The 26,343-nt window shown below is 39.4% G+C and overlaps 4 protein-coding genes and 1 pseudogene across 4 annotated transcripts; all 5 read right to left on the minus strand.

Annotated features, from left to right (window-relative positions):
- Nucleotides 1-243: 243 nt before the first annotated feature.
- Nucleotides 244-1,173, minus strand: LOC114552978 (olfactory receptor 142-like). The gene has a single exon (XM_028574072.1). The coding sequence runs from the start codon at nucleotides 1,171-1,173 to the stop codon at nucleotides 244-246; it is 930 nt and encodes a 309-aa protein (XP_028429873.1).
- A 4,938-nt stretch (nucleotides 1,174-6,111) lies between these two features.
- Nucleotides 6,112-6,951, minus strand: LOC114552979 (olfactory receptor 52D1-like). Its single transcript, XM_028574074.1, has one exon. It carries the CDS (start codon nucleotides 6,949-6,951, stop codon nucleotides 6,112-6,114), a length of 840 nt encoding a protein of 279 aa, XP_028429875.1.
- A 6,305-nt stretch (nucleotides 6,952-13,256) lies between these two features.
- On the minus strand, nucleotides 13,257-14,177 carry LOC114552980 (olfactory receptor 10A6-like). Its single transcript, XM_028574075.1, has one exon. The coding sequence runs from the start codon at nucleotides 14,175-14,177 to the stop codon at nucleotides 13,257-13,259; it is 921 nt and encodes a 306-aa protein (XP_028429876.1).
- Nucleotides 14,178-19,059: 4,882 nt separating this feature from the next.
- On the minus strand, nucleotides 19,060-19,989 carry LOC114552981 (olfactory receptor 6N1-like). Its single transcript, XM_028574076.1, has one exon. The coding sequence runs from the start codon at nucleotides 19,987-19,989 to the stop codon at nucleotides 19,060-19,062; it is 930 nt and encodes a 309-aa protein (XP_028429877.1).
- A 4,142-nt stretch (nucleotides 19,990-24,131) lies between these two features.
- LOC114552982 (olfactory receptor 6N1-like) lies at nucleotides 24,132-25,057 on the minus strand (annotated as a pseudogene).
- Nucleotides 25,058-26,343: the final 1,286 nt, after the last annotated feature.

Consider the following 26,343-nt stretch of genomic DNA (forward strand, 5'->3'; position numbering starts at 1 on the left):
TATTCAATAAATAACCAAAAACATGTTCATCTGTGTGTTTCCTCTAAGTATTTTAACATCACAAAGTTAAGATAAGCACTCTTTCATTAGAAATAAAATAATTCCTCTAATAATTGAGCATGTTTACAGTACAAACCTCATCAGTGAAAAAAAAAATAACATCACTGTCATTAATCATCATCAGGGTAAAATATTCAATTAATTGTGACTTTAGGTAACATCGTCCAGCCCTATAGGCCTGTTCTACATTCTTTTACCAAAAGCAAGATTTCTACATATGTTACGGATTTTGGACATTTTTAGTCCGTACATTACAGGATTAAAGAGTGGCTGGCACGTAAGCCAGTACAATGAAAGAAAAATGCGTAACATGATGGGTAAGTGGTTCATATTAAATCTGCCTTGCGTTACTTCAAAGAAACCCCCAAAAGAAAAGTTGAGCAGAGAAAGAAGGTGAGGTGTGCAGGTACTGACAGCTTTCTGTCTGGTCTGTTTAGAACCAGAATAACACACATTAAGGATCCTCATGTAGGAATAAAGAATGAGAATTATAAGACCAAATAATCCTGTTAACGTAAACACAATTCCATATATGTTATTGACAGTTGTGTCAAAGCATGCCAGTTTAACGATTGAGTAGTTGTCACAGAACACTTTTTGAATCATGTTCCCACACAGCTGTAAGGGGACACTCAGAGACATTATGACAACAACTTCAAGTACACTGAATAACCATACGGACACAATAAGCACGGCAACCTTGTTAGATGTCATACGAGTGTTATATTGCAGAGGATAACAGATAGCAAGATATCTGTCATAAGACATGACAGCCAAGTTAGCAAATTCTACGCACACATAAGTATACACACAGAAAATCTGCAGGAAACAGAATGGAGCAGAAACAGTGTGAAAGTCAGAGAGGATCTGAACCAGAAGGAATGGAAACAACCCTGTACTACCAAACAGTTCATTTACAAACAGGCTGCACAGAAAAAGGTACATAGGTTCATGTAAGCTCCTGTTCATACAGATAACCACAATCAGTAAAAAATTGGCACAAACTATTAACATATATAAAGACATAACAATCATGAAATAGAAATACTTGAAAACCCCGGTGTCAAAGTAGGCAGCAAGTTTGAAATATGAAACCTGTGTAGAGTTGCTCATGATTATTCTTTTGGTTGTTAAAGAGATTGTTAACAGTGGTAAGTGGACAAACAAATAACAGAAATAATGCAACATTTTCTGGCAGCTTTTTAAATGCTTTTTTGTGAAAGAAAAAACACAAACACACCACAGTGTAACATAGGTTGAGACGTTGATCAACTCACCTTCTGTAGTCACACTGTGACCCCCTCCCAACTGAGCGCAGACACTGATTCTACTTCTTTTATTCTTTTCAAGTCAGGGGCAGTCCGAAACTCTGGTCAGGCCAATCACATTGTGTATAGAGTCGGTGGGCGGGGCTTATGGCTGCTGCTGCTTGGAACAGCGGTCTTCTGTAAGACTTGGAGTTAAGCTTTTCTTTGAGAAAAGAACAAAGAACGGCACTGAAGTCATTCTTAAAAAAGGAAGATGTGTTCGGAGTTTTGCCGACTGGATACGGCAAAAGTTTAATCTATCAACAAGCTTCGCTACCTTCTTCGTTGCTCTGCCTGGTTGTAGGATTATCCTATTGCGTGCAGAGGGAATTTGAAAGACAACCGTTTATCCCGCCTCTCGGATTGAGCTCCGTCAATTGTGAGTTCCCAGACTCAACATCTTGATGTGGGTCTGGCTTGTCAGGCTACCAGGGCGGAGGGGGCCATTAGAACTGGGACAAGTGCACTGGGCTGAGCCTGGCAGCCGCCCCAGCCACGGGGCTGGTGATTTTTAGGGCCCAAGCGCTGACAGCGGCGAAGGCCCTATTGAAACTGAAGGAATTATTGTTTTTCCCGTCAAATTAATTGACTTTTTGAGGGCCTTACCCTATTCAAAAACTCACCAAATTTGGCGGTCGCATCAAGTCTGGTGCAAATTTACGTATTTTAAGGGTTTCCTAAAAATAGGCACACAAAAATGGCTCGCTAGCGCCCCCTAGAAAGTTAAAAAAATTGAGCCCCTGCAGTGCGTTTAACGTTGACTCACGAAACTTGGTACACATTTGTAACATGTCAAGATGTACAAAAACCTTCATTAGAGCCATATCCTAAACCCAAAAGGAAGTCCGCCATTTTGATTTCAATGTTTGAAATTAGTGCGATTTTGGCAATTTCCACATGTCGTACTTTAACGAACTCCTCCTAGAGATTTCATCCGATCAACTTCAAACTTGGTCTGTGCCATCTTAAGAAGTTAAAGATTAAAAGTTGTTAAAAGAAAAACCTTTCGTCATAGGGCGTGGCCATGGCGGGGCGGACATTTTGTGCGTTTCGCCGCCGAAACAGGAAGTGGGTGTAACTCCAGTGTACGTTGTCCAACTGGCTCGAAGCTTTTCAGGATTCATAAGAGTCCAACCCTGAGGACAAATGGCGGCCGATATTTACTTAAAGTCGTAGCGCCCCCTATTGGCAACAGGAAGTTGGCCTAAAAGTCAATGTGCTATACTTTAACGAACTCCTCCTAGAGATTTCTTCCGATGGACTTCAAACTTGGTCTGTACCATCCCAACACCTTAACGATGAAAAGTTATTAAAAGAAAACTTTTTGTCAGACGGTGTGGACGTGGCGTGGCATTTTGAGTGTTTAGCGAACAAAGAACAAAGAAGTTGTTGAGTGTACGTTGTCGTATCTGCCCGAAATTTGTCATGATTGACAAGGGTCCAGGCCTGAGGACACCTACAGGCCAAAATTGACTTTTGATAATAGTGCCCCCCGCTGGCAACAGGAAATGCGCCTTCTATGACCAACATCATCCGATTTGCATGAAACTCAGAATGTGTGGTCTACATGTGATACTGAGCCGCCCCCTATAATATGGCCATGCCCACTTACTCAGGCCACGCCCCCTTTTATAACATTTGAACCCGTTTAAGGTATAACCCTTGTGTGAGGTATCATTGAACTCAGCAGAGACTTCCTTTTTAATTGGTGATGGTTTGACCCGCCCCCTATGCTTTAGCCATGCCCCATTTCACAGCTAATGAACCGTATGATGTAGAGTCTTCTGTGAGGTATCGAACTCGGCGGGGAGTTCCCTTTTCATTGTTGACGATATGCGGCGTCTGAGTGCCGCGCAAATGCACGGTCGCAAGGAGCGCCGTCAGCCGGTAACCCCGACGCGCGCCGAGGCACGAGGGCCCGTCCATTGCTACTCGCAGCTTTAATTTTTATTGTTTTTCACCATTATGCCAATTATCAGCATTACCGGTGTGTGTGTGTTTATGTGAGTTTTGACATTGGTTTTAATCAGAGGACGGACTTGCATAATGACCAAATTGAAGCGGTGTGGTTAAACATTTTGTTGCAGAAGAGCATGCCTATCTTAGTTGGAGCATGCTACAGGCCACATGACCAGACATTTATGAACTTCTGGAAGAACTCTGCTCAAAGTGTATGGACTTTGTTAAATCAGAAGTTATCATTATAAGAGATTTAAATACTGATACTCGAAAGACTGACCTTTCCGGCATTAATGAATTTTTCAGCTGATCAAAGAACAAACGCGTGTCTGTTCTTCCACTCAAACTATTATTGAGCATGTTCTAGTAGTGTCAGAAAAGTCTAGAATAGCAGAAAGTGGGGTAATTAATTATGTATTTAATGATCATTCTATGGTTTTCTGCATTCGAAAGATAAAGAAAGCAGTGCTCAATTGTTCATGTGAACGTTTTTTATATGCAGATGATTCTACGTTATTGGTTGCTCATAAAGATAAAAACATAGTTGAAAGAAATCTCATGTTGAATGTCAACTGATGTATGTCAGATAATAGGTTATCGCTTCACTTAGGGAACACGGAAGCCATACTGTTTGGGTCAAAGATAAAACTGAAAGGATCCCCTGGTTTTAAGGTTGTAGTTGGAGATAATGAGATAAATCAAAGGACTTAGTGAGTTACCTTGGTTGGGTGCTGGACTGCGCCAAGGGCAAAAGGTACTTGTCAAGGTAAATCAAAGAGTATGTTTCTTGGCCAGAATCTCAAGGTTTCTGGACAAGAAAGCGATGTTGACTTGACTATACATGCTGCTCATGGTACAGTGTTGTCTTAAAGCAAATTGAAACATATGCTTCAGACTGCTCCAAATAAGGTTATAAGGCTTATTCTGAACCTCCCCATGAGATCTCATCTTGACACTTCTCATTTTGAGACTTGGGTGGTTAAAAGTAGAAGATCGAGTCTCTCAGATTCACTTGTGCATCGTAGATAGGACTGTGCATTGGGCTGTCCCCAAAAATTTAATAAATAATTTTAACAGAGTGAGAGATGTTCACAGCTACTCCACCAGGGGCAACTCTACAGATTTTATACCTCCTAGAGTTAAAAGTAATTTAGGTAAGGAGTACTTTTTGTATGTAGAAACAAGCCTGTGGAACAGGTTGCCTGTAAATCTAAAGATGGTCAGAAGTTTAGGAGGTTTTAAGCAGGCACGGAAAAAATGGCTCAGATGTGAATCTTAGTACGTGTTTTTTATTACTGTATTGTCTTGATGGGTCTATTTAATATATGTATGGATGTGATGATTGATGCTTTATCTGCTGCCACTTGGTCAACGCAACCAGTTTACCCCGCAGCATTTGTGTGCATGTGTCTAACTATAATACTTATTGCTCTAACAATTCAACAATGATCTAACATTAACAAAACTAATTTGTAAATCAAAACTGCTCATGCCTTTTATGTTCTAGATGTTTTTTCAAGTAATGCTTTGGCATGGCACACTTTAATTCACTTTGCGCCCTTCACTTTGATTAAAGAAAATAGAAACCTGGGGTCCATCGTGGTTCTTATAACAGTCTGGAAATAGGCTTCTGGGGGTTGTGTCATGGCTCTGCCTCTCCCAGGATTTACTGTGGGAGAATGGGGTGAAGCGGTACCTTCTCTTGGCCTGTACACCCAAAGCAATAGCTATGTCTGGTTTCTCAGAAGATAGGCCAAATTTTGGCAAGGGAAAAACTGCCATGGTCATTTTTACAGACATGTTACTCTTTGTTTTGACTTCTGTAGTGTGTTCATGTTAAAAAAAAAGTACATTCATTTACCTGCTTGGGGTCAATTCTTAACGTAAACTTTATTTTTAATAATGCACCAGGTTAGAGGGTTCCTTGTACAACTTACAGCATTATTTTTTTGAGAATCTCCTTTTTTACAGTATATGTATATTAATATAATCAAAAACTGTGATATAGGTAGTGATGATGTAATTACGGGCAATTTGTAATCGATTAACACGAAATTATTTATTTTTTATTTTATTTTTTATTTTTTTATTTATCCTTTATTTTATCAGGTGATGTCCCATTGAGATAGTCAAATCTCTTTTACAAGGAAGCCCTGGAGCAGCAGAAATTACTCCGTCTCTGTTTTAATATTTGCAATTTATTTTATTACATAAAAACTTCTTAGATGGAACAATTTGGTAAAGTCAATGTGATGGGGTTTTAAGTAGGGGTGGGAATCACAAGAGGTCTATTGCAATTCTTTACCATTTCCCAACTTCAAATTATGTCCCCATTGAGAAAAACTTTGTCAACATCTGTTTTATCTGAAAAGATAACATTCTCTGTTTGTTCATCTCGTTTCACTTTTATTAGTGCAAAATGGGATTGTTAAGCAGACAAATTGACAAAAAAATGAATGTCAAATGTTTTAAAAAAGATACATGTGCAATGGATCCCAATAATAGATCAATACTTGCCGTCCCTGTATTGCTACAGTATTGCCACAGAAAATATTGTGATACTGTGGTGTATAAATATTTCCTCCTACCCGTAACATTAACATATAGCGCTTTTCAAGTTCCTCTAAGACAATTTACAACAAAGCACCTTAAACATTTCTACACCGGTTCTTACAACATAACACAGTTTCTCACAGATGGTTGTTATTTCTAGTTTCTACATAATGTTTCTATAAAAAAATTATTCGCGGGTTCACCAACCAGCAGTATGCTCGTTAACATCAGTTTACATTTTACCAAAGACGAAACTTTTACATAAACTACGTATTTTAGACATTTGCAGTCCATACATTAAAGGGTTGAAGATCGGTTGGCAAGTCAGAAAGTATAATGACATAAAAATGCGCAACATCATGGGTACACTGCTCATATCAAACCTGCTCTGTACTATTTCAAAGAAAGAACCAAATGAAAAGTTGAGTAGAGAAGCGAGGTGAGGTGTACCGGTACTGACAGCTTTCTGTCTGGTCTGTTTAGAACCAGAAAAACAAACTTTAAAGATCTTCATGTAGGTGTAAAGGATTAAACTGAGAGGACCAAAGCCTAAAAGACAAGTGATAAAGAGTCCATAAATGTTGTTCACTGTGTCGATAGAGCAGGCCAGTTTGACAACATAATAGTTGTTACAATAAACTTTGTTAATGATGTTCCCACACAGCTGTAAAGAGGAACTTAAAAATATCGGGACGGCAGTTGCAAAAAATGGAAATAACCATGTTAGAGCAATAAGCATGGCAACCTTGTTAGATGTCATACGTGTGTTATATTGCAGAGGATAACAGATAGCAAGATATCTGTCATAAGACATGATGGATAAATTAATTAATTGTATAGCTGCATAAGTATACAAACAGAAAATCTGCAGGAAACAGAAGGGAGCATAAATAGTGTGAATGTCAGAGAGGATCTGAACCAGAAGGAATGGAAACAACCCTGTACTACCATACAGTTCATTTACAAACAGGCTGCACAGAAAAAGGTACATAGGTTCATGTAAGCTCCTGTTCATACAGATAACCACAATCAGCAAAAGATTGGCACAAACTATTAAAGCATAAAAACACATAATGATCAGAAAAAGTAAGTATTTAAAGAGCCCAATATTAAAGTATGCATTAAAAGTGAAATATGAAACCTGTGTAGAGTTTATCATGATCATCCGTTTGGTTCACAACACAACCTTTCAAGTATGCACAGGATGGACATTTGACAATGTTACATTTTGTAGGAGGTTAGCAGAAATCAAACTTTTACACATGTATGCTCATTCTGGACTCACTGCATTAACACACAAGCAATATTCAGCCTGGAAACAGTATAGACATGAATTCTCATAATAACACAGACTCTTCAAACTTACCATTTACTTTATTCAAAGTCAATATAATGTTAAGGTTAGAAATGACAGATCTGACAGTTTACGACATGGCGAACATCTTACATTCATCAGCTGTCTAGCTGCAGTCATGCTGTCACTGCTTTAAAACTGAGAGGAAACTCCGTGTCTGCTTCTTTTAAACTCTTCAAGTCAGAGGGTGTGCACATCATCAGTCAGTCAGGCCTCATTACCACGGGACACATCTAACTGATATCTGATCATCTATTCTGACCATATTACAAAACAACATTGGTCAGTAAAGCAAAAAATAAGCAAACATTGATTAGTACGAGTAATCATTTGTCAATATTAATAGGCCTAATATAGTTATGTTTTATTTTTATATATATATATATATATATATATATATATATATATATATATATATATATATATATATATATATATATATATATACATACAGTGAGGAAAATAAGTATTTGAACACCCTGCTATTTTGCAAGTTCTCCCACTTAGAAATCATGGAGGGGTCTGAAATTGTCATCGTAGGTGCATGTCCACTGTGAGAGAATCTAAAAAACAAAATCCAGAAATCACAATGTATGATTTTTTAACTATTTATTTGTATGATACAGCTGCAAATAAGTATTTGAACACCTGAGAAAATCAATGTTAACATTTGGTACAGTAGTCTTTGTTTGCGAGTACAGAGGTCAAACGTTTCCTGTAGTTTTTCACCAGGTTTGCACACACTGCAGGAGGGATTTTGGCCCTCTCCTCCACACAGATCTTCTCTAGATCAGTCAGGTTTCTGGGCTGTCGCTGAGAAACACGAGTTTGAGCTCCCTCCAAAAATTCTCTATTGGGTTTAGGTCTGGAGACTGGCTAGGCCACGCCAGAACCTTGATATGCTTCTTACAGAGCCACTCCTTGGTTATCCTGGCTGTGTGCTTCGGGTCATTGTCATGTTGGAAGACCCAGCCTTGACCCATCTTCAATGCTCTAACTGAGGGAAGGAGGTTGTTCCCCAAAATCTCGCAATACATGGCCCTGGTCATCCTCTCCTTAATACAGTGCAGTCGCCCTGTCCCATGTGCAGAAAAACACCCCCAAAGCATGATGCTACCACCCCCATGCTTCACAGTAGGGATGGTGTTCTTGGGATGGTACTCATCATTCTTCTTCCTCCAAACACGGTTAGTGGAATTATGACCAAAAAGTTCTATTTTGGTCTCATCTGACCACATGACTTTCTCCCATGACTCCTCTGGATCATCCAAATGGTCATTGGCAAACTTAAGACGGGCCTGGACATGTGCTGGTTTAAGCAGGGGAACCTTCCGTGCCATGCATGATTTCAAACCATGACGTCTTAGTGTATTACCAACAGTAACCTTGGAAACGGTGGTCCCAGCTCTTTTCAGGTCATTGACCAGCTCCTCCCGTGTAGTTCTGGGCTGATTTCTCACCTTTCTTAGGATCATTGAGACCCCACGAGGTGAGATTTTGCATGGAGCCCCAGTCCGAGGGAGATTGACAGTCATGTTTAGCTTCTTCCATTTTCTGATGATTGCTCCAACAGTGGACCTTTTTTCACCAAGCGGCTTGGCAATTTCCCCATAGCCCTTTCCAGCCTTGTGGATGTGTACAATTTTGTCTCTAGTGTCTTTGGACAGCTCTTTGGTCTTGGCCATGTTAGTAGTTGGATTCTTACTGATTGTATGGGGTGGACAGGTGTCTTTATGCAGCTAACGACCTCAAACAGGTGCATCTAATTTAGGATAATAAATGGAGTGGAGGTGGACATTTTAAAGACAGACTAACAGGTATTTGAGGGTCAGAATTCTAGCTGATAGACAGGTGTTCAAATACTTATTTGCAGCTGTATCATACAAATAAATAGTTAGGATTTTTTTTTTTTTAGATTATGTCTCTCACAGTGGACATGCACCTACGATGACAATTTCAGACCACTCCATGATTTCTAAGTGGGAGAACTTGCAAAATAGCAGGGTGTTCAAATACTTATTTTCCTCACTGTATATATAGAATTGTTTATTCAAAAAGCTGCAATATAATGTGATTTTAGTTACCACTTGATTTATCACCTCAGTAAACATTTTCATAATGATTTTATGGTCTCAATAGCTAGCATTGTTTGCATTTCTTTAACCATTCGGAATCCTTAACACAGTGACAATGCCTCTTCGAAATAGTCTGAGGAAGTAAAAAGTGGGTGGTCACTGTTGAGCTCTATTCAGGCTTAGTGCAATAAACCAAGTGAAGTCATTGCCCAGTGGGTTGGTGATCCACAAGAATGAGCATAAAGTTTTTGATTTATGGCTCCCAAAATGGCAGGCAAGGTCAGAGGCCTTAGCATGTTGAGCTGGAGCTAAAGAAGAGTGTTGACAATACCAACTAAATATCCAATAGTTGGGCTCATCTGTATGCACAGGGCCGTTTCTGGAACCAAACCACTAGATCAGGCCTTGAGTCACACAGAGTCAGAGATGCCTGGAAAGTGCAGGTATTCTCTCTAGGCCCTGGAAGACCACCACTGTGTTAGATTTTCCCCAAGAGAACAAGTTGGTCTTACACACTTATTTACAGTGGAAAATTTAAACAAAAAAACAGAGTGGCTGTTCTGAATCATGACCAATTGTGATTTATGCAACTTAACAATGCCTTCCTTAACTGTAACACTTCTATGAATACAATTACATTAACAGAATGAAAATATATGATTATTTATTAAAAAAACAAAAAGGAACACTACATACTGGTCTCCTTCACAAGAGAGAACTGCATGGTGGCCACAGGGAGCCACCTACTGGTAATATTTGGTGGCCACAGAGTAACTTTTTGTGGCCATGTGCCATTGTTCCATACTTAATGTCGAACCCTATCAAACGCTGAGGGCTGTAACTAAAAGTTGGTATTTGACGCCCTGGGAAGGAGAACGGCCTGCAATCAACCTTTACAGGTATTGGGCCAAGTAAATCCATAAAGTCAACAGTGAATCCTGCTAAATAATATTTTCAATATGAATGTAGCCTTTTACACCAGTGACAAAGTGATGATGTGATTAAACTTTTTAGAGAATGTTTTATTTGCTCAGCAACTGCTGAGTAGTTTAATTTAGCAACCAGCAGTCCTGACCTCAACCCCATTGAACACTTGTGAGATCAGCTTGGGGGTGCTGTTCATGCCAGAGTGACCAACACAACCACGTTGGCTGACTTGCGACAAATGCTGGTTGAAGAATGGGATGCCATCCCACAGCAGTGTGTGACCAGGCTAGTGATCAGCATGAGGAGGTGCCATGGCTGTGTGTGGATCTTCCACATGCTATTCCTGTTTGTGAAATTAATAAATTGTCCAATTGCCAATATGTTTTGTTTCTTCAAACTTCAATCATCCAATCCGCCAAACACTAAGTGAGTCAATGGCAGAATAAGCTGTTTGGCATTGGCAGAGACCAACCCACATACTCAGTGCTGCTGAGCTGCTCATCCCACAAATGCATGTTCCTTACAAATGGGGCACTAATTGAAAGGGAACTAAACAGGCTTTCCAAGGGAATCTGATTTATGGTAAAAAGCATTGTTACCACAGAGAAATAATCTACCAAACACAAATGTCCTTACTTTTTGTGCTTTATATGAATAAATCTTCCAACATTTTCAGATATTTTATAGATTAAATTAATAATGAAAATAATTATCAGTATTATCTTCAGGTGGAGAATGATATGATTTGAAAGTTTCTTTATGCTGCCATATTGTGGTCAGATAGGATATTACATATGCATTACATTCTGGGAACTGTACCCTGAATTAGACCCTGTTTTAGACTGCTTTGAATGGGGGATATGTTGGTTTGGCACAAGTCTATTACAGTTAAAACATTTCAATTAGTTTTAATTTTAGTTTAGATTTGACTTTTGGATTTTAGTTTTTAGAGTGTGTTTGTCAGTTTTATTGCTGACCAAACCAACCTTAATATTCACTGTTTGATTGTTTGAAATAAATAACAATATCCATTTGTTTCAGTTGCTAGACAGGTACTGCACTAGCTGATCCTGGCCCACGTCCCTGATGTGAAAGCCCACTTTCTGCATTAATTTCCAATATATTCTAAATTGTCACCTGCCTCGGGAATTTTGTTTTCCTTCACAAAGATAAAAACATTTTCCACATTTATTTGGTGCATAGAAATGAATTGGAAAGAAGGAAAGTATGTCTTTGACACTCAAAGTTTCCAGACCACCTGATCCCTGCTATGTCTCCTAAAGGCCAATTCTCAGCCAGGAAAAATCCAGAAGACGACAAAATATGCATAAATAGCAGTGTTAAACCCCATAGATCGCTTGTACAAGCAGTAGTTGCGACCAGAGGTGGGTAGTAACGAGTTACATTTACTCCGTTACATTTACTTGAGTACGTTTTTGAAAAAATTGTACTTCTAGGAGTAGTTTTAAATCACTATACTTTTTACTTTTACTTGAGTAGATTTGTGAAGAAGAAACTGTACTCTTACTCCACTACATTAGGCTACAACGTGCTCGTTACTTTTCTTTTTATCTCTTTGGTATTCTATGCGTTATTGTTTTTATCCCCCCCCCCTCCTATTTTTTAAGTACTTGAATTTACCTGGTTTATTTTAATTTAATTAAAATGAAAGAATTAATTAATTAATTTTATTGATTGGATGAACTATAATTTGCCTAAAGATGATTATTGAGTATTTTTGTCTGTCTGATTGAATGCTTGTGTTAAAAAATACATCAGACGTTACTCAACAGTTACTCAGTACTTGAGTAGTTTTTTTCACCAAGTACTTTTTTACTCTTACTCAAGTAATTATTTGGATGACTACTTTTTACTTTTACTTGAGTCATATTATTCTGAAGTGACAGTACTTTTACTTGAGTACAAGTTTTGGCTGCTCTACCCACCTCTGGTTAGGACGTACATTTATGTTTTGCAGCAGCAGTCCACGCTTGCAGAATTATTGCTGCCGCTTCGCTCAAAACTTAATAAAATGTCACAAAATCATAGTGACACAACTGCTGAGCTAGAGGGAGTTCATCAACCCGTGTTATTAGGAGTGGGATAAAAAAATAAATTTCTATCTTAATTTGAATGGCACAATATTGATTCATAAAATTCCAAGATCGATCTTTGAAGAGGCTGTGTTTTAAAGCTAGAGTGAAGATATTGGTATCATATCAAGCTAGACGATCTAAGGAATCCATTTAATGCTAAATAATGCTCCAATGAATGGAAAAACTGCCATGGTCATTTTTACAGATGTGTTACACTTACTGTTTTAACTGCTGTAGTGTGTTCATGTTAAATAAAAAGTACATTAATGTATCTGCTTTGGGGTCAATTCTTAACGTAAACATTATTTTTAATAATGCACCAGGTTAGAGGGTTCTTTCTTGTACAACTTACAGCATTATTTTTCAGAGAATCTCTTTTTTACAGTATATGTATATTGATATAATCAAAAACTGTGATATGTAATTATAATGTAATTACATCATAACTATGTAATTATGTAATTTGTAATCGATTAACACGAAATTACTCAGATTCTGTTTTAATATTTGCAATTTATTTTATCTGCATAAAAACTTCTTAGATGCAACTATTTGGTAAAGTCAAGGTTGTGATGTGATGGGGCTTTAGGTAGGGGTGGGAATCACAAGTGTGCAATTTATTACCTTTTTCCAACTTCAAATTATGTCCCCAAAGAAAAAACTTTGTCAACATCTGTTTTATCTGAAAAGATAAAATTATCTGTTTGTTCATCTCGTTTCACTTTTATTGGTGCAAAATGGGATTGTTAAGCAGACAAATTGACAAAGAATAAATGTGAAATGTTGTAAAAAAAGATATAAGATAATGTGCAGTTGATAGAATAATAGATCAATACTTGCCGTTCATGTATTGCTAAAGTATTGCCGCAGTAAATATCGTGATACTATGGTTATATAATTTACATACTTTAACATCAGTTTACTTTTAACCAAAGATAAGACTTTTACATACGCTACGTATTTTAGACATTTGCAGTCCATACATTAAAGGGTTGAAGATCGGTTGGCATGTCAGGAAGTACGATGACAAAACAATGCGCAACATCATGGGTACACTGCTCATATCAAACCTGCTCTGTAATATTTCAAAGGAACACCCAAAAGAAAAGTTGAGTATAGAAGCGAGGTGAGGTGTGCAGGTACTGAGAGCTTTCTGTCTGGTCTGTTTAGAACCAGAAAAACACACTTTAAGGATCTTCACGTAGGTGTAAAGGATTAAACTGAGAGGAACAAAGATTACAAGACAAGTGTTAATGAGTCCATAAATGTTGTTCACTGTGGTGTCAGAGCAGGCCAGTTTGACAACATAATAGTTATCACAGAAACCTTTGTTAATGATGTTCCCACACAGCTGTAAAGAGGAACTTAAAAATATCGGGACAGCAATTTCAAAAAATGGAAATAACCATGTTAGAGCAATAAGCACGGCAACCATGTTATTTGTCATACGTGTGTTATATTGTAGAGGATAACAGATAGCAAGATATCTGTCATAAGACAGGATGGACAAGGTCCAAAATTCTACAGCTCCATAAGAGTACAAACAGAAAATCTGCAGGAAACAGAAGGGAACAGAAACAGTGTGAATGTCAGAGAGGATCTGAACCAGAAGGAATGGAAACAACCCTGTACTACCATACAGTTCATTTACAAACAGGCTGCACAGAAAAAGGTACATAGGTTCATGTAAGCTTCTGTTCATACAGATAACCACAATCAGCAAAAGATTGGCAGAAATTATTACCATATATAAAGACATAACAATTATGAAATATAAATACTTGAAAACCCCGGTGTCAAAGTAGGCAAGAAGTGCAAAATATAAAACCCGTGTAGAGTTGATCATGATTATTCTTTTGGTTGTTAACAGCGTTTAGTGGATAAACATCTAAAAGAAATGATGCAACATTTTCTGGCAGCTGTTTTGTGAAAGAAAAAACAATAATATAAAAACACACCTCAGTGTAACACAGGTTGAGACACAGGATCAATCTAACGTTGATCAATTCACCTTCTATAGTCCCACTGTGACCCCCTCCCAACTGAGCGGAGACACCGATTCTCCTCCTTTTATTCTTTTCGAGTCAGGGGGACGCACACAGCAGAGAGCAGTCCGACGTCATCATCAATCCATCCATCCATCCATCCATCTTCGTCCGCTTATCCGGTGTCGGGTCGCGGGGGGAGCAGCTCCAGCAGGGGACCCCAAACTTCCCTTTCCCGAGCAACATTAACCAGCTCCGACTGGGGGATCCCGAGGCGTTCCCAGGCCAGGTTGGAGATATAATCCCTCCACCTAGTCCTGGGTCTTCCCCGAGGCCTCCTCCCAGCTGGACGTGCCTGGAACACCTCCCTAGGGAGGCGCCCAGGGGGCATCCTTACCAGATGCCCGAACCACCTCAACTGGCTCCTTTCGACGCAAAGGAGCAGCGGCTCTACTCCGAGCTCCTCACGGATGAGTGAGCTTCTCACCCTATCTCTAAGGGAGACGCCAGCCACCCTCCTGAGGAAACCCATTTCAGCCGCTTGTACCCTGGATCTCGTTCTTTCGGTCATGACCCAGCCTTCATGACCATAGGTGAGGGTAGGAACGAAAACTCATCAAATCACATCCTAATTGTCTGTATTGATTGAAACTATTAAAAAACTATTAGTTATTATCCTAGTGGTGCCTGGGTAGCTCGCCTGGTTGAGCGTGCGCTCCATGTACAGAGGCTCAGTCCTTGCCGCAGCAGTTGCGGAGTTGCAGAGTTTTGCTTGACACTCTTGTCCATGAAGTGTGCCAAGGTCTGGCACAAATCAGTCAGTTGTCAGTCAGAATGTCTTGTGCGGTGCTAACAAGTTAATGTTAGCTGTGTCGATGAGCTAACGTAAGCTTGTTAGTGTCTCTCAAGTCTGCTGACTTATTTATTATGCAAATGTTTTGTCTGTGTTATGACTTGCATGACATTACGGAAGAAATCAAGGGAAAAGTTGGCCCCAAAATGCAAAGTTTCCTCCAGGGCTGAGGGGGGCCATTAGAATTGCACTGCACTGGGCTGAGCATGGCAGCCACCCCTGCTACGGGGCTGGTGGGTTTTTTTTCTTCGTATTTTACCATTATCCCCAATTATCTGAATTTATGTCCTTAGACACCCATCCCATCTATCCGTGGGACAAAAGGAATATTGTAGAACACTTGGGAAGGACTATTGGGAGGACTTCTACAATTAAGATCAGGACACTGGGGAGGATTAAATACCCTCATTAAAAATAGTGAATTTTCATTTATTCACGTCTTTGCATTGAACACAGCATTCAACACAACCAGTATACCCCGCAGCATTTATGTGCATGTGTCTAACTATAATACTTATTGCTCTAACATTTCAACAATGATCTAACATTAATGAAACTAATTTATAAATCAAAACTGCTCGTGCCTTCTATTTTCTAGATGTTTATTGGAGTAATGCTTTGGCATGGCACACTTGAAAAGTTAAACTGCTGTTTCAGTGTAACAAATGAGTGCCAATTAAAGCATGTATTACTGTCACGGACGACCAGGAGACAGACTGGAGTAGTGAAGCAGATCTTGTGCGAGTGTGTGCTGGAGAATGAGAGGGAGGAGTGAGTGCTGGTGCCGGTGGGACCCTGACAATTACATTCTAATATCAATTAATAAAGTACATCTTGTTTGGTACATCTGGTACTGAGAATATTAGTGTTGAACATTTCCTTTCACCCATGTGAATGCTTGTATCTTCTAAAGAGGCCAGTGGAGGCTGAGAGATTGTGTGATATGTGTGATATCACTCTTAATCAAATCAGCTGTTTAGAAGTGACTCTTTCATTTAAACCAATCAGACTTGGCCACAAAATTCAAGGGCCAATCACAGCCTTACAACTCTGCTTTAAATCTGTTCTCTCCCTGTGCTGTCAGCTGTCGTTTCAGGCAAAGTGTTCAACCCTCCACCTCCTCTGCCGCCTCCGGTCATCATGTTTCTCCCGGCAGACCGCTCCGTTGCCTCTTCGGTCTGGTTACCGGGCTCCTTCTCCGCCGCCACCAGTGTCTAGACTCCATCGGGGGTTATGTTCCTGTTCTCTACCCCTTTAAAAATATTATTAATTCGATGGAGTCTAATCTCCAAAAGACTTTGTACACTTTGTTATACAGTTGTACAATACATATTTTTGCATATCTACAAACAATGTCTCTCCTGATTGAAACTGATTTAAATTATTTTGTTACAGGACACAGTAAATATTCTAAATTAGGGCTGGACAATTAATCGAAAAGCAATTGAAACCGAAATTCAAGATAAGATAATGTTAGATAAACCTTCATTGCAAAGAGACCCATACAATAAAACTGTGAGTTCCACAACTGAAGGTGCATTAGATATAAAAACAAGAACAATTTAAGACATAAAACACTTGGGTAAAATATTGCACATGATGTAGGATTATTGTAATATTATTGCACTTGTGATAATAAAGGTAAGTTAATGGTTTGTTGTTTTTGGAGTGTTCTGATGGCCTATAGAAAGAAAGCTTTTCAATCAGTTTGTTGTGTATTTTATGCTCCTGTAGCTCCTTCCAGAGGGAAGCAGACTGAGCCGGTGATGTCCAGGATGGAAGTGAATAATCTGGAACCGCTTGTACCAAAAGCAGCCGTTATAGATGTGTAGCCGACAAAACATAACCGTCATTTGGCGACAACAGTTAAGTTTAGACGCCAAAACAACGAGGAAGTATTCTAATAACATTCTTTACCTGGATGAAAGTTTTATCAACTTTTCCTTGACGCGAACTCCGCTCCCCCACTCGAAATCCCTGTGTTTTACTGTTAACACGCCAATATTTAAAATAATTTGTTTGGTCTGCAAAGAAAATGCAAGTTATATATTTTCTACTTTTTAAGGAAACCTGCTTTTTACATTAAAACTAAAATGTGACTTTTTCTTAAAGGGGTGATAGAATGATTATATAGGGTATTTCACACTGTTCCTTATGGTCTCCTAATGGGCTAATGGGGTTTGTAACATTGGTTGGGCTGAAAATGGTCTGGTTGATATTTTATTGGCCCTTATACATCCCTGTGTTTTGGCCCTATTTGTAACAAGAGCTTTTCTTCCAAATATGGTATGTTCATGAATATTTAGCTCCACGCAGTCTGATGAGAAAGCGGCAGCCTGCTGGGCTCCATACCCAGCGCAAAGTCACACTTTGTGGATACTGCACTACAGGGCTCCGCGGCCAGCTGCCGGCATAACTATAATATATTTACAGTTTGAATTTCGTCATGCCACTTATATAACATCTACCCCAATGTCTTATAAAACTAAATTTTGTTGTGTCCGATTTGATTTTAAGGCATTTTTATGAACGCAAGGCGTCTTGTTAGGACGAGCAGCTAGCTAGCTATATGTCCCATTCAATACAATGGGAAACGATTGCAGCTAGCTAGCTACATTTTCGGCATAACTATAGTATATTTACAGTTTGAATTTCGTCACGCCACTTATATAACATCTACTCCAATGTCTTATAAAGCTTAGCTAACACTTTCAATTTCAATGCATTTTTGTGAATTTCAGAGGTCTCGTTAAGAGGAGGCTAGATAGCTGGATGGACTCCAGCTCACCGCGGGCTCTATCAATGAGATTTGCGGACAACAAGCGTTTATTTCCCCAATCGTTTGTTTAAATAACTCAACACATTATGAATACATACATTATAAGATTAACTGGAACCTGTGGTAACAGATTGCTGGCGTAACAAGCTCGCTGACCACGCTCTCACTCACATACACTGGGCATTTAGCAGGAAGAGGGGAGCTGCAGGCCCTGGAGCTCTGTCCAGGCAGCGGCGTTTGGTAGTCCATTAACCAAAAATACTGTGACTTTGCGCGGGTAGGGAATGCCGTGGGCTGCCAGCCTGACGGAGCTCAATCGAGCTCATAGCAGGCTGGGGTCTGTGAAGCAAGGCAGGCCAGGTGGCGAGGCAGCTACACAGGCAGAACCGGCCGCTGAACTCCGACACACAGTCGGACAAAAATTGCAATTAGACATACATTTTTGTAAAACGGCCCATATTTGACCTCTACATAGTTGATTTCTCGCATTAAAAAAGTCTCAGAAATGAATTTAATGGTAAAATAGCAGATGACCAATGTATACAATTTCTGAGATCTGCCCGACCTAGAGTCAGAAGACTAACTGACCTCAGATCAGTTTGTGGCCTATGTAAATTTTGGGGCGTAACAAAGGTTGAGCCAAATGAGGAGGATTTGAGAAATTGACGTCAACTTTCAGCGTTGTTCAGATTCGCACATTTTCAGAGGCAGTTTGAAATTGTGAGATTTGCAGAGGAAAGAGGTGGGAATGGGATTTTGAGCTTCTATGTATGTCCTTTTACCCACTAAACTGTCATTATTCAACTATGAAAAGGTAAAATCGGTTTTGCATTCTATCACCCCTTTATGACTTTCTTTTCAAATGTGTGCTGTGATTTCAATTGTTGGAAATGTTCAATAAATAACCAAAAACATGTTCATCTGTGTGTTTCCTCTAAGTATTTTAACATCACAAATTTAAGATATGCACTCTGAGCATGTTTACAGTACAAACCTTGTTAGTGAAAAAAAAATAATAAAATACAAAATCTTTCATTAATCATCATCAACAAGCTCAAATGTTCAATTAATCATGATTTTACGTGACATCGTCCAGCGCTATAGCCCTGTTCTACATGATTTTACCAAAAGCAAGACTTCTACATATGTTACGGATTTTGGACATTTTCAGTCCGTACATTACAGGATTGAAGAGCGGCTGGCACGTAAGCCAGTACAATGACAGAAAAATGCGTAACATGATGGGTAAACTGTTCATATTAAATCTGCCTTGTACTAGTTCAAAGAAAGACCCAAAAGAAAAGTTGAGTAGAGAAGCGAGGTGAGGTGTGCAGGTACTGACAGCTTTCTGTCTGGTCTGTTTAGAACCAGAAAAACACACTTTAAGGATCCTCATGTAGGAGTAAAGAATGAGAATTATAAGAGCAAATAATACTGTAAAGATATACACAAGTCCATATATGTTATTGACGGTTGTGTCAAAGCATGCCAGTTTAACGATTGAGTAGTTGTCACAGTACACTTTTTGAATCGTGTTCCCACACAGCTGTAAGGTGACACTCAACGATATCATGACAACAATTTCAAGTACACTGAATAACCATACGGACGCAATAAGCACGGCAACCTTGTTAGACGTCATACGTGTGTGATATTGCAGAGGATAACAGATAGCAAGATATCTGTCATAAGACATGACTCCTAAGGTAAAGAATTCTACATTTCCATAAGTATACAAACAGAAAATCTGCAGGAAACAAAGAGAAGCAGAAACAGTGTGAATGTCAGAGAGGATCTGAACCAGAAGGAATGGAAACAACCCTGTACTACCAAACAGTTCATTTACAAACAGGCTGCACAGGAAAAGGTACATAGGTTCATGTAAGCTCCTGTTCATACAGATAACCACAGTCACCAAAATATTGCCACAAAATATTAACATATATAAAGACATAACAATCATGAAATATAAATACTTGAAAATGCCAATGTCAAAGTAGGCACCAAGTTTGAAATATGAAACCTGTGTAGAGTTGATCATGATTATTCTTTTGGTTGTTAAAGCGATTGTTAACAGTGTTTAGTGGATAAACATATAACAGAAATTATGCAACATTTTCTGGCAGCTTTTTAAAAGCTTTTTTGGTCAAAGAAAAATCATCAAAAATATAAAAACACACCTCAGTGTAACACAGGTTGAGACACTGGATCTACCGTTGATCTGCTCACCTTCTATAGTCCCACTGTGACCCCCTCCCAACTGAGCGGAGAAACTGATTCTCCTTCTTTTATTCTTTTCAAGTCAGGGCGACGCACACAGCAGAGAGCAGTCCGACGTCATCATCAAATAACACGCTGATTGTCTGTATTGATTGAAACAAAAAAAAAATATTAAAATTATTATTCTAGGGGTGCCTGGGTAGATCGCCTGGTGAGCGTGCATCCCATGTACAGAGGCTCAGTCCTTGCTGCAGCAGCTGTGGGTTCAACTCTGCCCTGCGGCCTTTTGCTGCATGCCATTTCCCCCCCTATTCCCCCCTTTACTGTCTTCAGCTCTCCTATGCAAAAAAGGTGTAAAATGGCTCCAAATTCTGTTAATAAATTTCTTAAATTCTTTCTTGTGGGTATGATCTCTAGCTCATCAAGTGGAGTGCGGGTCCTTTCAGGGTCCCTGTGTTGAATCCAACCTTCTGCCCTTTGCTGCATGTCATCCCATCTCTGTCTCTCTCTCACCCCTTTCTGGTCCATCTACTATTATGAATATGTAATGAAATAAAAATAAAAACTAAAAACTTCTTGTCCTTTTAAATTAATTCTTCCATAAGAATCATAAGTACAAGTTTTGTGTGTTTAATGTTACAGTGACTTGGATGTTACACGACGGTACAGGAACGTTTGACGTCAGAATTTTGCTTTATGCTCTTGTACGTGAAGTGTGTGCAAGCTCTGGTGCAAATCAGTCAGTTGTTGGGAAATAAAAACAAATGTCTCGTGCGGTGCTAATAAGCTAAAGTTAGCTGAGTTGATGAGCTAATGTTAGCTTGTTAGTGTCTCTCAGGTCTGCTGACTTATTTATTATGCAGATTTTTTGTCTCCGTTACGACTTGCATGACATTACGGAAGAAATCTAGGGAAAAGTTGGCCCCAAAATGCAATGTTTCCTCCAGGACGGAGGGGGGCCGTTGTAATGGGAATTCTGTCCGAAATAATGCCCTAAGTCCAGAGAAATCTGATTCCAATTACCTAATTCCTGCGCCTTCTTTCTAGCAGACTTAAGTTTAACAAAACACATGGATCAATCTGAGATAAAGAGTTCAGTTAGCCAAATTTACTGAGTCCAGCATAAGAGTTACAACATAGCTCTGGGTTCACAAAACAGAGACTACGTTTCCCTAGCAACAGACATGAAGTCAGAGTTCAGTCCACCAAGTTGTCCTCCGAAGTGAGCTCCGATCTATTCTCTCCCTTAAGCTGTTATCCTCCCCTCACAGGGGGGGTGTCTTCTTGTTTCTAGGCAGAAACTGTTATCTTCACACACACACACACACACACACACACACACACACACACACACACACACGCCAGGATTGAGGCCTCTGTGTGGTACATCTTCCTCTTCCTTTCTCGTAACTTTAAGTGTCTTTCCTGTTTTTCTGCTTATTTGTCTGGTACATAATGCACTTTTATGCCATATCAGGCTTAACCTTCTGTGCATCAGAGTTCACCCAGAGTACACCCACTTCCTTAGTCATTGCACACAGCCCTTTTGCAATGAGCACAATGCCACTTTAACTGTAAGGAACTTTTAACTGCCAATATTTCGACACCATTAGGACTGGGCCGACTGCACTGGGCTGAGCCTGGCAGCCGCCCCTGCCACGGGCTTAGTGATTTTTCTTTGTTTTACCATTATCTCCAATTATCTGCATTTCCATCCTTAGCCAACCATCCCATCTATCCGTGGGACAAAAGGAATATTGTAGAACACTTGGGAAGGACCTTTGGGAGGACTTCTACAATTAAGATCAGGATAATTGGGAGGATTAAATACCCCATTAAAAACAATGAATTTGCATCTATTCACGTCTTTGCATTGACTTAGCACTACACAAAAAATTGGCTCGCGTTTGGGGTGAACACAGCATTCAACACAACCAGTTTACCCTGCAGCATTTGTGTGCATATGTCTAACTATAATACATATTGCTCTAACAATTCAACAATGATCTAACATTAATGAAACTAATTTATAAATCAAAACTGCTTGTGCCTTCTATTTTATAGATGTGTATTTAAGTAATGCTTTGGCATGGCACACTTTAACTTTGCATCCCGCACCTGATTAAAGAAATGAGAACCCTGGGGTCCATCGTGGTTCTCATAACCGTCTGGAAATAGGCTTCTGTGGGTGTTTTGTGGCTATGGATCTCCCAGGAGTTACTGTAGGAGGTTCTGAGGGAGAATGGGGTGAAGAGGTCCCTTCTCTTGGCCCTTTACACGCAAAGCGAGAGCTGTATCTGGGTTATCATTAGTGAGTCGGACCTCCTACTGGGCCTCAGATCCAAAGAAGGGTTGCACACTTGGGAAAAATGTGTTTGGACTTGTATTAAAATAATAAACCACTAATAAACTTCATATCATGAAAATTAAACTGCTGTTTCAGTGTAACAACTGAGTGCCAATTTAAGCATGTATTATATTCTAATATCAGTTCATGAAGTACATCTAGTTTGGTACATCTGGAACTGAGAATATTAGTGTTGAACATTTCCTTTCAACCAGGGTTAATGCTTTTATCTTCTAAAGAGGCCAGTGGAGGCTGAGAGATAGTGTGATATCACTCTGAGCAGTATCCTATGATCATCAACAGCTGGTACCCTGCAGCTTCCTGCTGGTCAGCATTATTGGTGTGGTGTATTGGCTGTGCAGATTGTTTCTTAAGCTTATTTCATGATTCGGCGTTGAATCGACACCCTAGGTATGTACGTACGTAAAGTAAAAGTAAAAGATTCAAACCAACTTTATGTTTTATTTTGCAACATTAGGGAAATATTTAAACCACATTAACATCACTGTTAACACTACTATCATCTATCATCTATAATGACTTTTTTCTAGTTATTGCAACTTTGAATGAATGAATGAGTTTATTGGTCGTAACCAAAGGGTAGTGTCAGAAGCTTCAGCTTATTTAAGTCCCCCCCTTATCACATTTTTAAAGAGTAACAAACAAATTGGCAAGGAAAAAAAATACAAAATAAGAAAGGCCTACATATACACATAAGGGTCAGTACTTAGTATATTACCACTATTAGGTGAATAATATCCTAACTAATGATGATAACCATAATGATAATAATGATGATAATAATCATCATCACCATTATCAACATAAAATATTGCACATGATGTATGATTATTGTACTATTATTGCACTTGTGATAATAAAGGTAAGTTAATGGTTTGTTGTTTTTTGAGTGTTCTGATGGCCCATGGAAAGAAAGAGCTTTTCAATCAGTTTGTTGTGTTTTTTATGCTCCTGTAGCTCCTTCCAGAGGGAAGCAGACTGAGCCGGTGATGTCCAGGATGGAAGTGAATAATCCGGAACCGCTTGTACCAAAAGCAGCCGTTATAGATGTGTTCAGCCGACAAAAAACATAACCGTCATTTGGCGACAACAGTTAAGTTTGGACGCCAAAACAACGAGGAAGTATTCTAATAACGTTCTTTTCCTGGATGAAAGTTTTATCAACTTTTCCTTGACACAAACTCCGCTCCCCACTTGAAAGCCCTGTGTTTTACTTTTAACACGCCAATATTTAAAATCATTTGTTTTGTCTGCAAAGAAAATGCAAGTTATTTATCTTCTACGTTTTAAGGAAATCAACTCTTTACATTAAAACTAAAATGTGACTTTTTCTTAAGACTTTATTTTCAAACGTGTGCTGTGATTTCAATTGTTGGGAATGTTCAATAAATAACCAAAAACATGTTCATCTGTGTGTTTCCTCTAAGTATTTTAACATCACAAATTTAAGATATGCACTCTGAGCATGTTTACAGTACAAACCTTGTCAGTGAAAAAAATTAAAATACAAAATCTTGAATTAATCAACATCATCAAGCTCAAATTTTCAGTTAATCATGATTTTACGTAACATCGTCCAGCCCTATAGGCCTGTTCTACATTACTTTACCAAAGATAAGACTTTTACATAAGCTACGTATTTTAGACATTTTCAGTCCATACATTAAAGGGTTGAAGATTGGTTGGCAGGTCAGGAAGTATAATGACAAGAAAATGCGCAACATCATGGGTACACTGCTCATATCAAACCTGCTCTGTACTATTTCAAAGAAAGAACCAAAAGAAAAGTTGAGTAGAGAAGCGAGGTGAGGAGTGCAGGTACTGAGAGCTTTCTGTCTGGTCTGTTTAGAACCAGAAAAACACACTTTAAGAATCCTCATGTAGGAGTAAAGAATGAGAATTATAAGAGCAAATAATACAGTAAACATATACACAAGTCCAAATATGTTATTGACGGTTGTGTCAAAGCATGCCAGTTTAACGATTGAGTAGTTGTCACAGTACACTTTTTGAATCATGTTGCCACACAGCTGTAAGGGGACACTCAGAGACATCAGGACAACAACTTCAAGTACACTGAATAACCATACTGACACAATAAACACGGCAACCTTGTTAGACGTCATACGTGTGTGATATTGCAGAGGATAACAGATAGCAAGGTATCTGTCATAAGACATGACTCCTAAGGTAAAGAATTCTACATTTCCATATGTATCCAGAAAATCTGCAGGAAACAGAACGGAGCAGAAACAGTGTGAATGTCAGAGAGGATCTGAACCAGAAGGAATGGAAACAACCCTGTACTACCATACAGTTCATTTACAAACAGGCTGCACAGAAAAAGGTACATAGGTTCATGTAAGCTTCTGTTCATACAGATAACCACAGTCCCCAAAATATTGCCACAAACTATTAACATATATAAAGACATAACAATCATGAAATATAAATACCTAAAAACACTGATGTCAAAGTAGGCAGCAAGTTTGAAATATGAAACCTGTGTAGAGTTGATCATGATTATTCTTTTGGTTGTTAAAGCAATTGTTAACAGCGTTTAGTGGATAAACATATAACAGAAATTATGCAACTTTTTCTGGCAGCTTTTTAAAAGCTTTTTTGTGAAAGAAAAATCATCAATAATATAAAAACACACCTCAGCGTAACACAGGTTGAGACACTGGATCTAACGTTGATCTGCTCACCTTCTATAGTCCCACTGTGACCCCCTCCCAACTGAGCGGAGAAACTGATTCTCCTTCTTTTATTCTTTTCAAGTCAGGGTGACGCACACAGCAGAGAGCAGTCCGACGTCATAATCAAATCACACCCTGATTGTATTGATTGAAACTATGAAAAGACTATTAAAGTTATTATTCTAGTGGTGCCTGGGTAGCTCGCCTGGTGAGCGTGCATCCCATGTACAGATCTCAGTCCCTGCCTCAGCAGCTCCCGGTTCAATTCTGGCCTGCGGCCACAAAACAGAGAGTACGTTTCCCTAGCAACAGACATGAAGTCAGAGTTCGGTCCACCAAGTTGTCCTCCGAAGTGAGCTCCGATCTATTCTCTCCCTTAAGCTGTTAAGCTGGGGGAGGCGGGTGTCTTCACACACACAGAAACTATTATCTTCTCACAGACACACACACACACACGCCAGGATTGGGGTCTCTGTGTGGTACAACTTCCTCTTCCGTTCTTGTAACTTTAACTGGTTTTTCTGCTTGTCTGGTACACAATGCACTTTTATGCCATATCAGGCTTAACCTTCTGTGAATCAGAGTTCACCCAGAGTACAGCCACTTCCTCAATCATTGCACAGAGCCCTTTTGCAATGAGCACAATGCAACTTTAACTGTCAGGAACTTTTAACCGCCCCTGCCACGGGGCTAGTGATTTTTCTTTGTTTTTAACCACTATCCCCAATTATCTGCATTTCCATCCTTAGCCAGCCATCCCATCTATCCGTGGGACAAAATTTGTATAATACATCTGCGATGCTAACATACACCCACTTCTAATGGATGAAGCCTTGGCCTGGAAGAGAGGTCGTCAGGTGGTCCCCAACCTTCACTGGGTGTTTCGACCCTTAACCACAACCTCAAGTTGGCGGGTCAGCAGTGACTGGCCAGGTCACTGCACCTCTCATCCAGGCTTCCAGCTTGTGTCCTCTCTCTTGTGCCAGACCCAGCAGGAGGCTCTCTCTGACGCTTCTCCCAGCCTACGAACGGCTGCTTGCCTCAAGTGGCCTCTGAGTCCAACCTTTGTCAATAGATTCCACACAGATTGAGCTGGGAATCCTCGACA

The sequence above is a fragment of the Perca flavescens genome, chromosome 3 (genome assembly GCF_004354835.1).
Source record: "Perca flavescens isolate YP-PL-M2 chromosome 3, PFLA_1.0, whole genome shotgun sequence".
Classification (NCBI taxonomy): domain Eukaryota; kingdom Metazoa; phylum Chordata; class Actinopteri; order Perciformes; family Percidae; genus Perca; species Perca flavescens.

Coding starts and splice junctions, on each gene's coding strand:
- LOC114552981 (XM_028574076.1), bottom strand. CDS start 19,989: ATGATCAACTCTACACAGGTTTCATATTTCAAACTTGGTGCCTACTTT.
- LOC114552980 (XM_028574075.1), bottom strand. CDS start 14,177: ATGATCAACTCTACACGGGTTTTATATTTTGCACTTCTTGCCTACTTT.
- LOC114552978 (XM_028574072.1), bottom strand. CDS start 1,173: ATGAGCAACTCTACACAGGTTTCATATTTCAAACTTGCTGCCTACTTT.
- LOC114552979 (XM_028574074.1), bottom strand. CDS start 6,951: ATGTGTTTTTATGCTTTAATAGTTTGTGCCAATCTTTTGCTGATTGTG.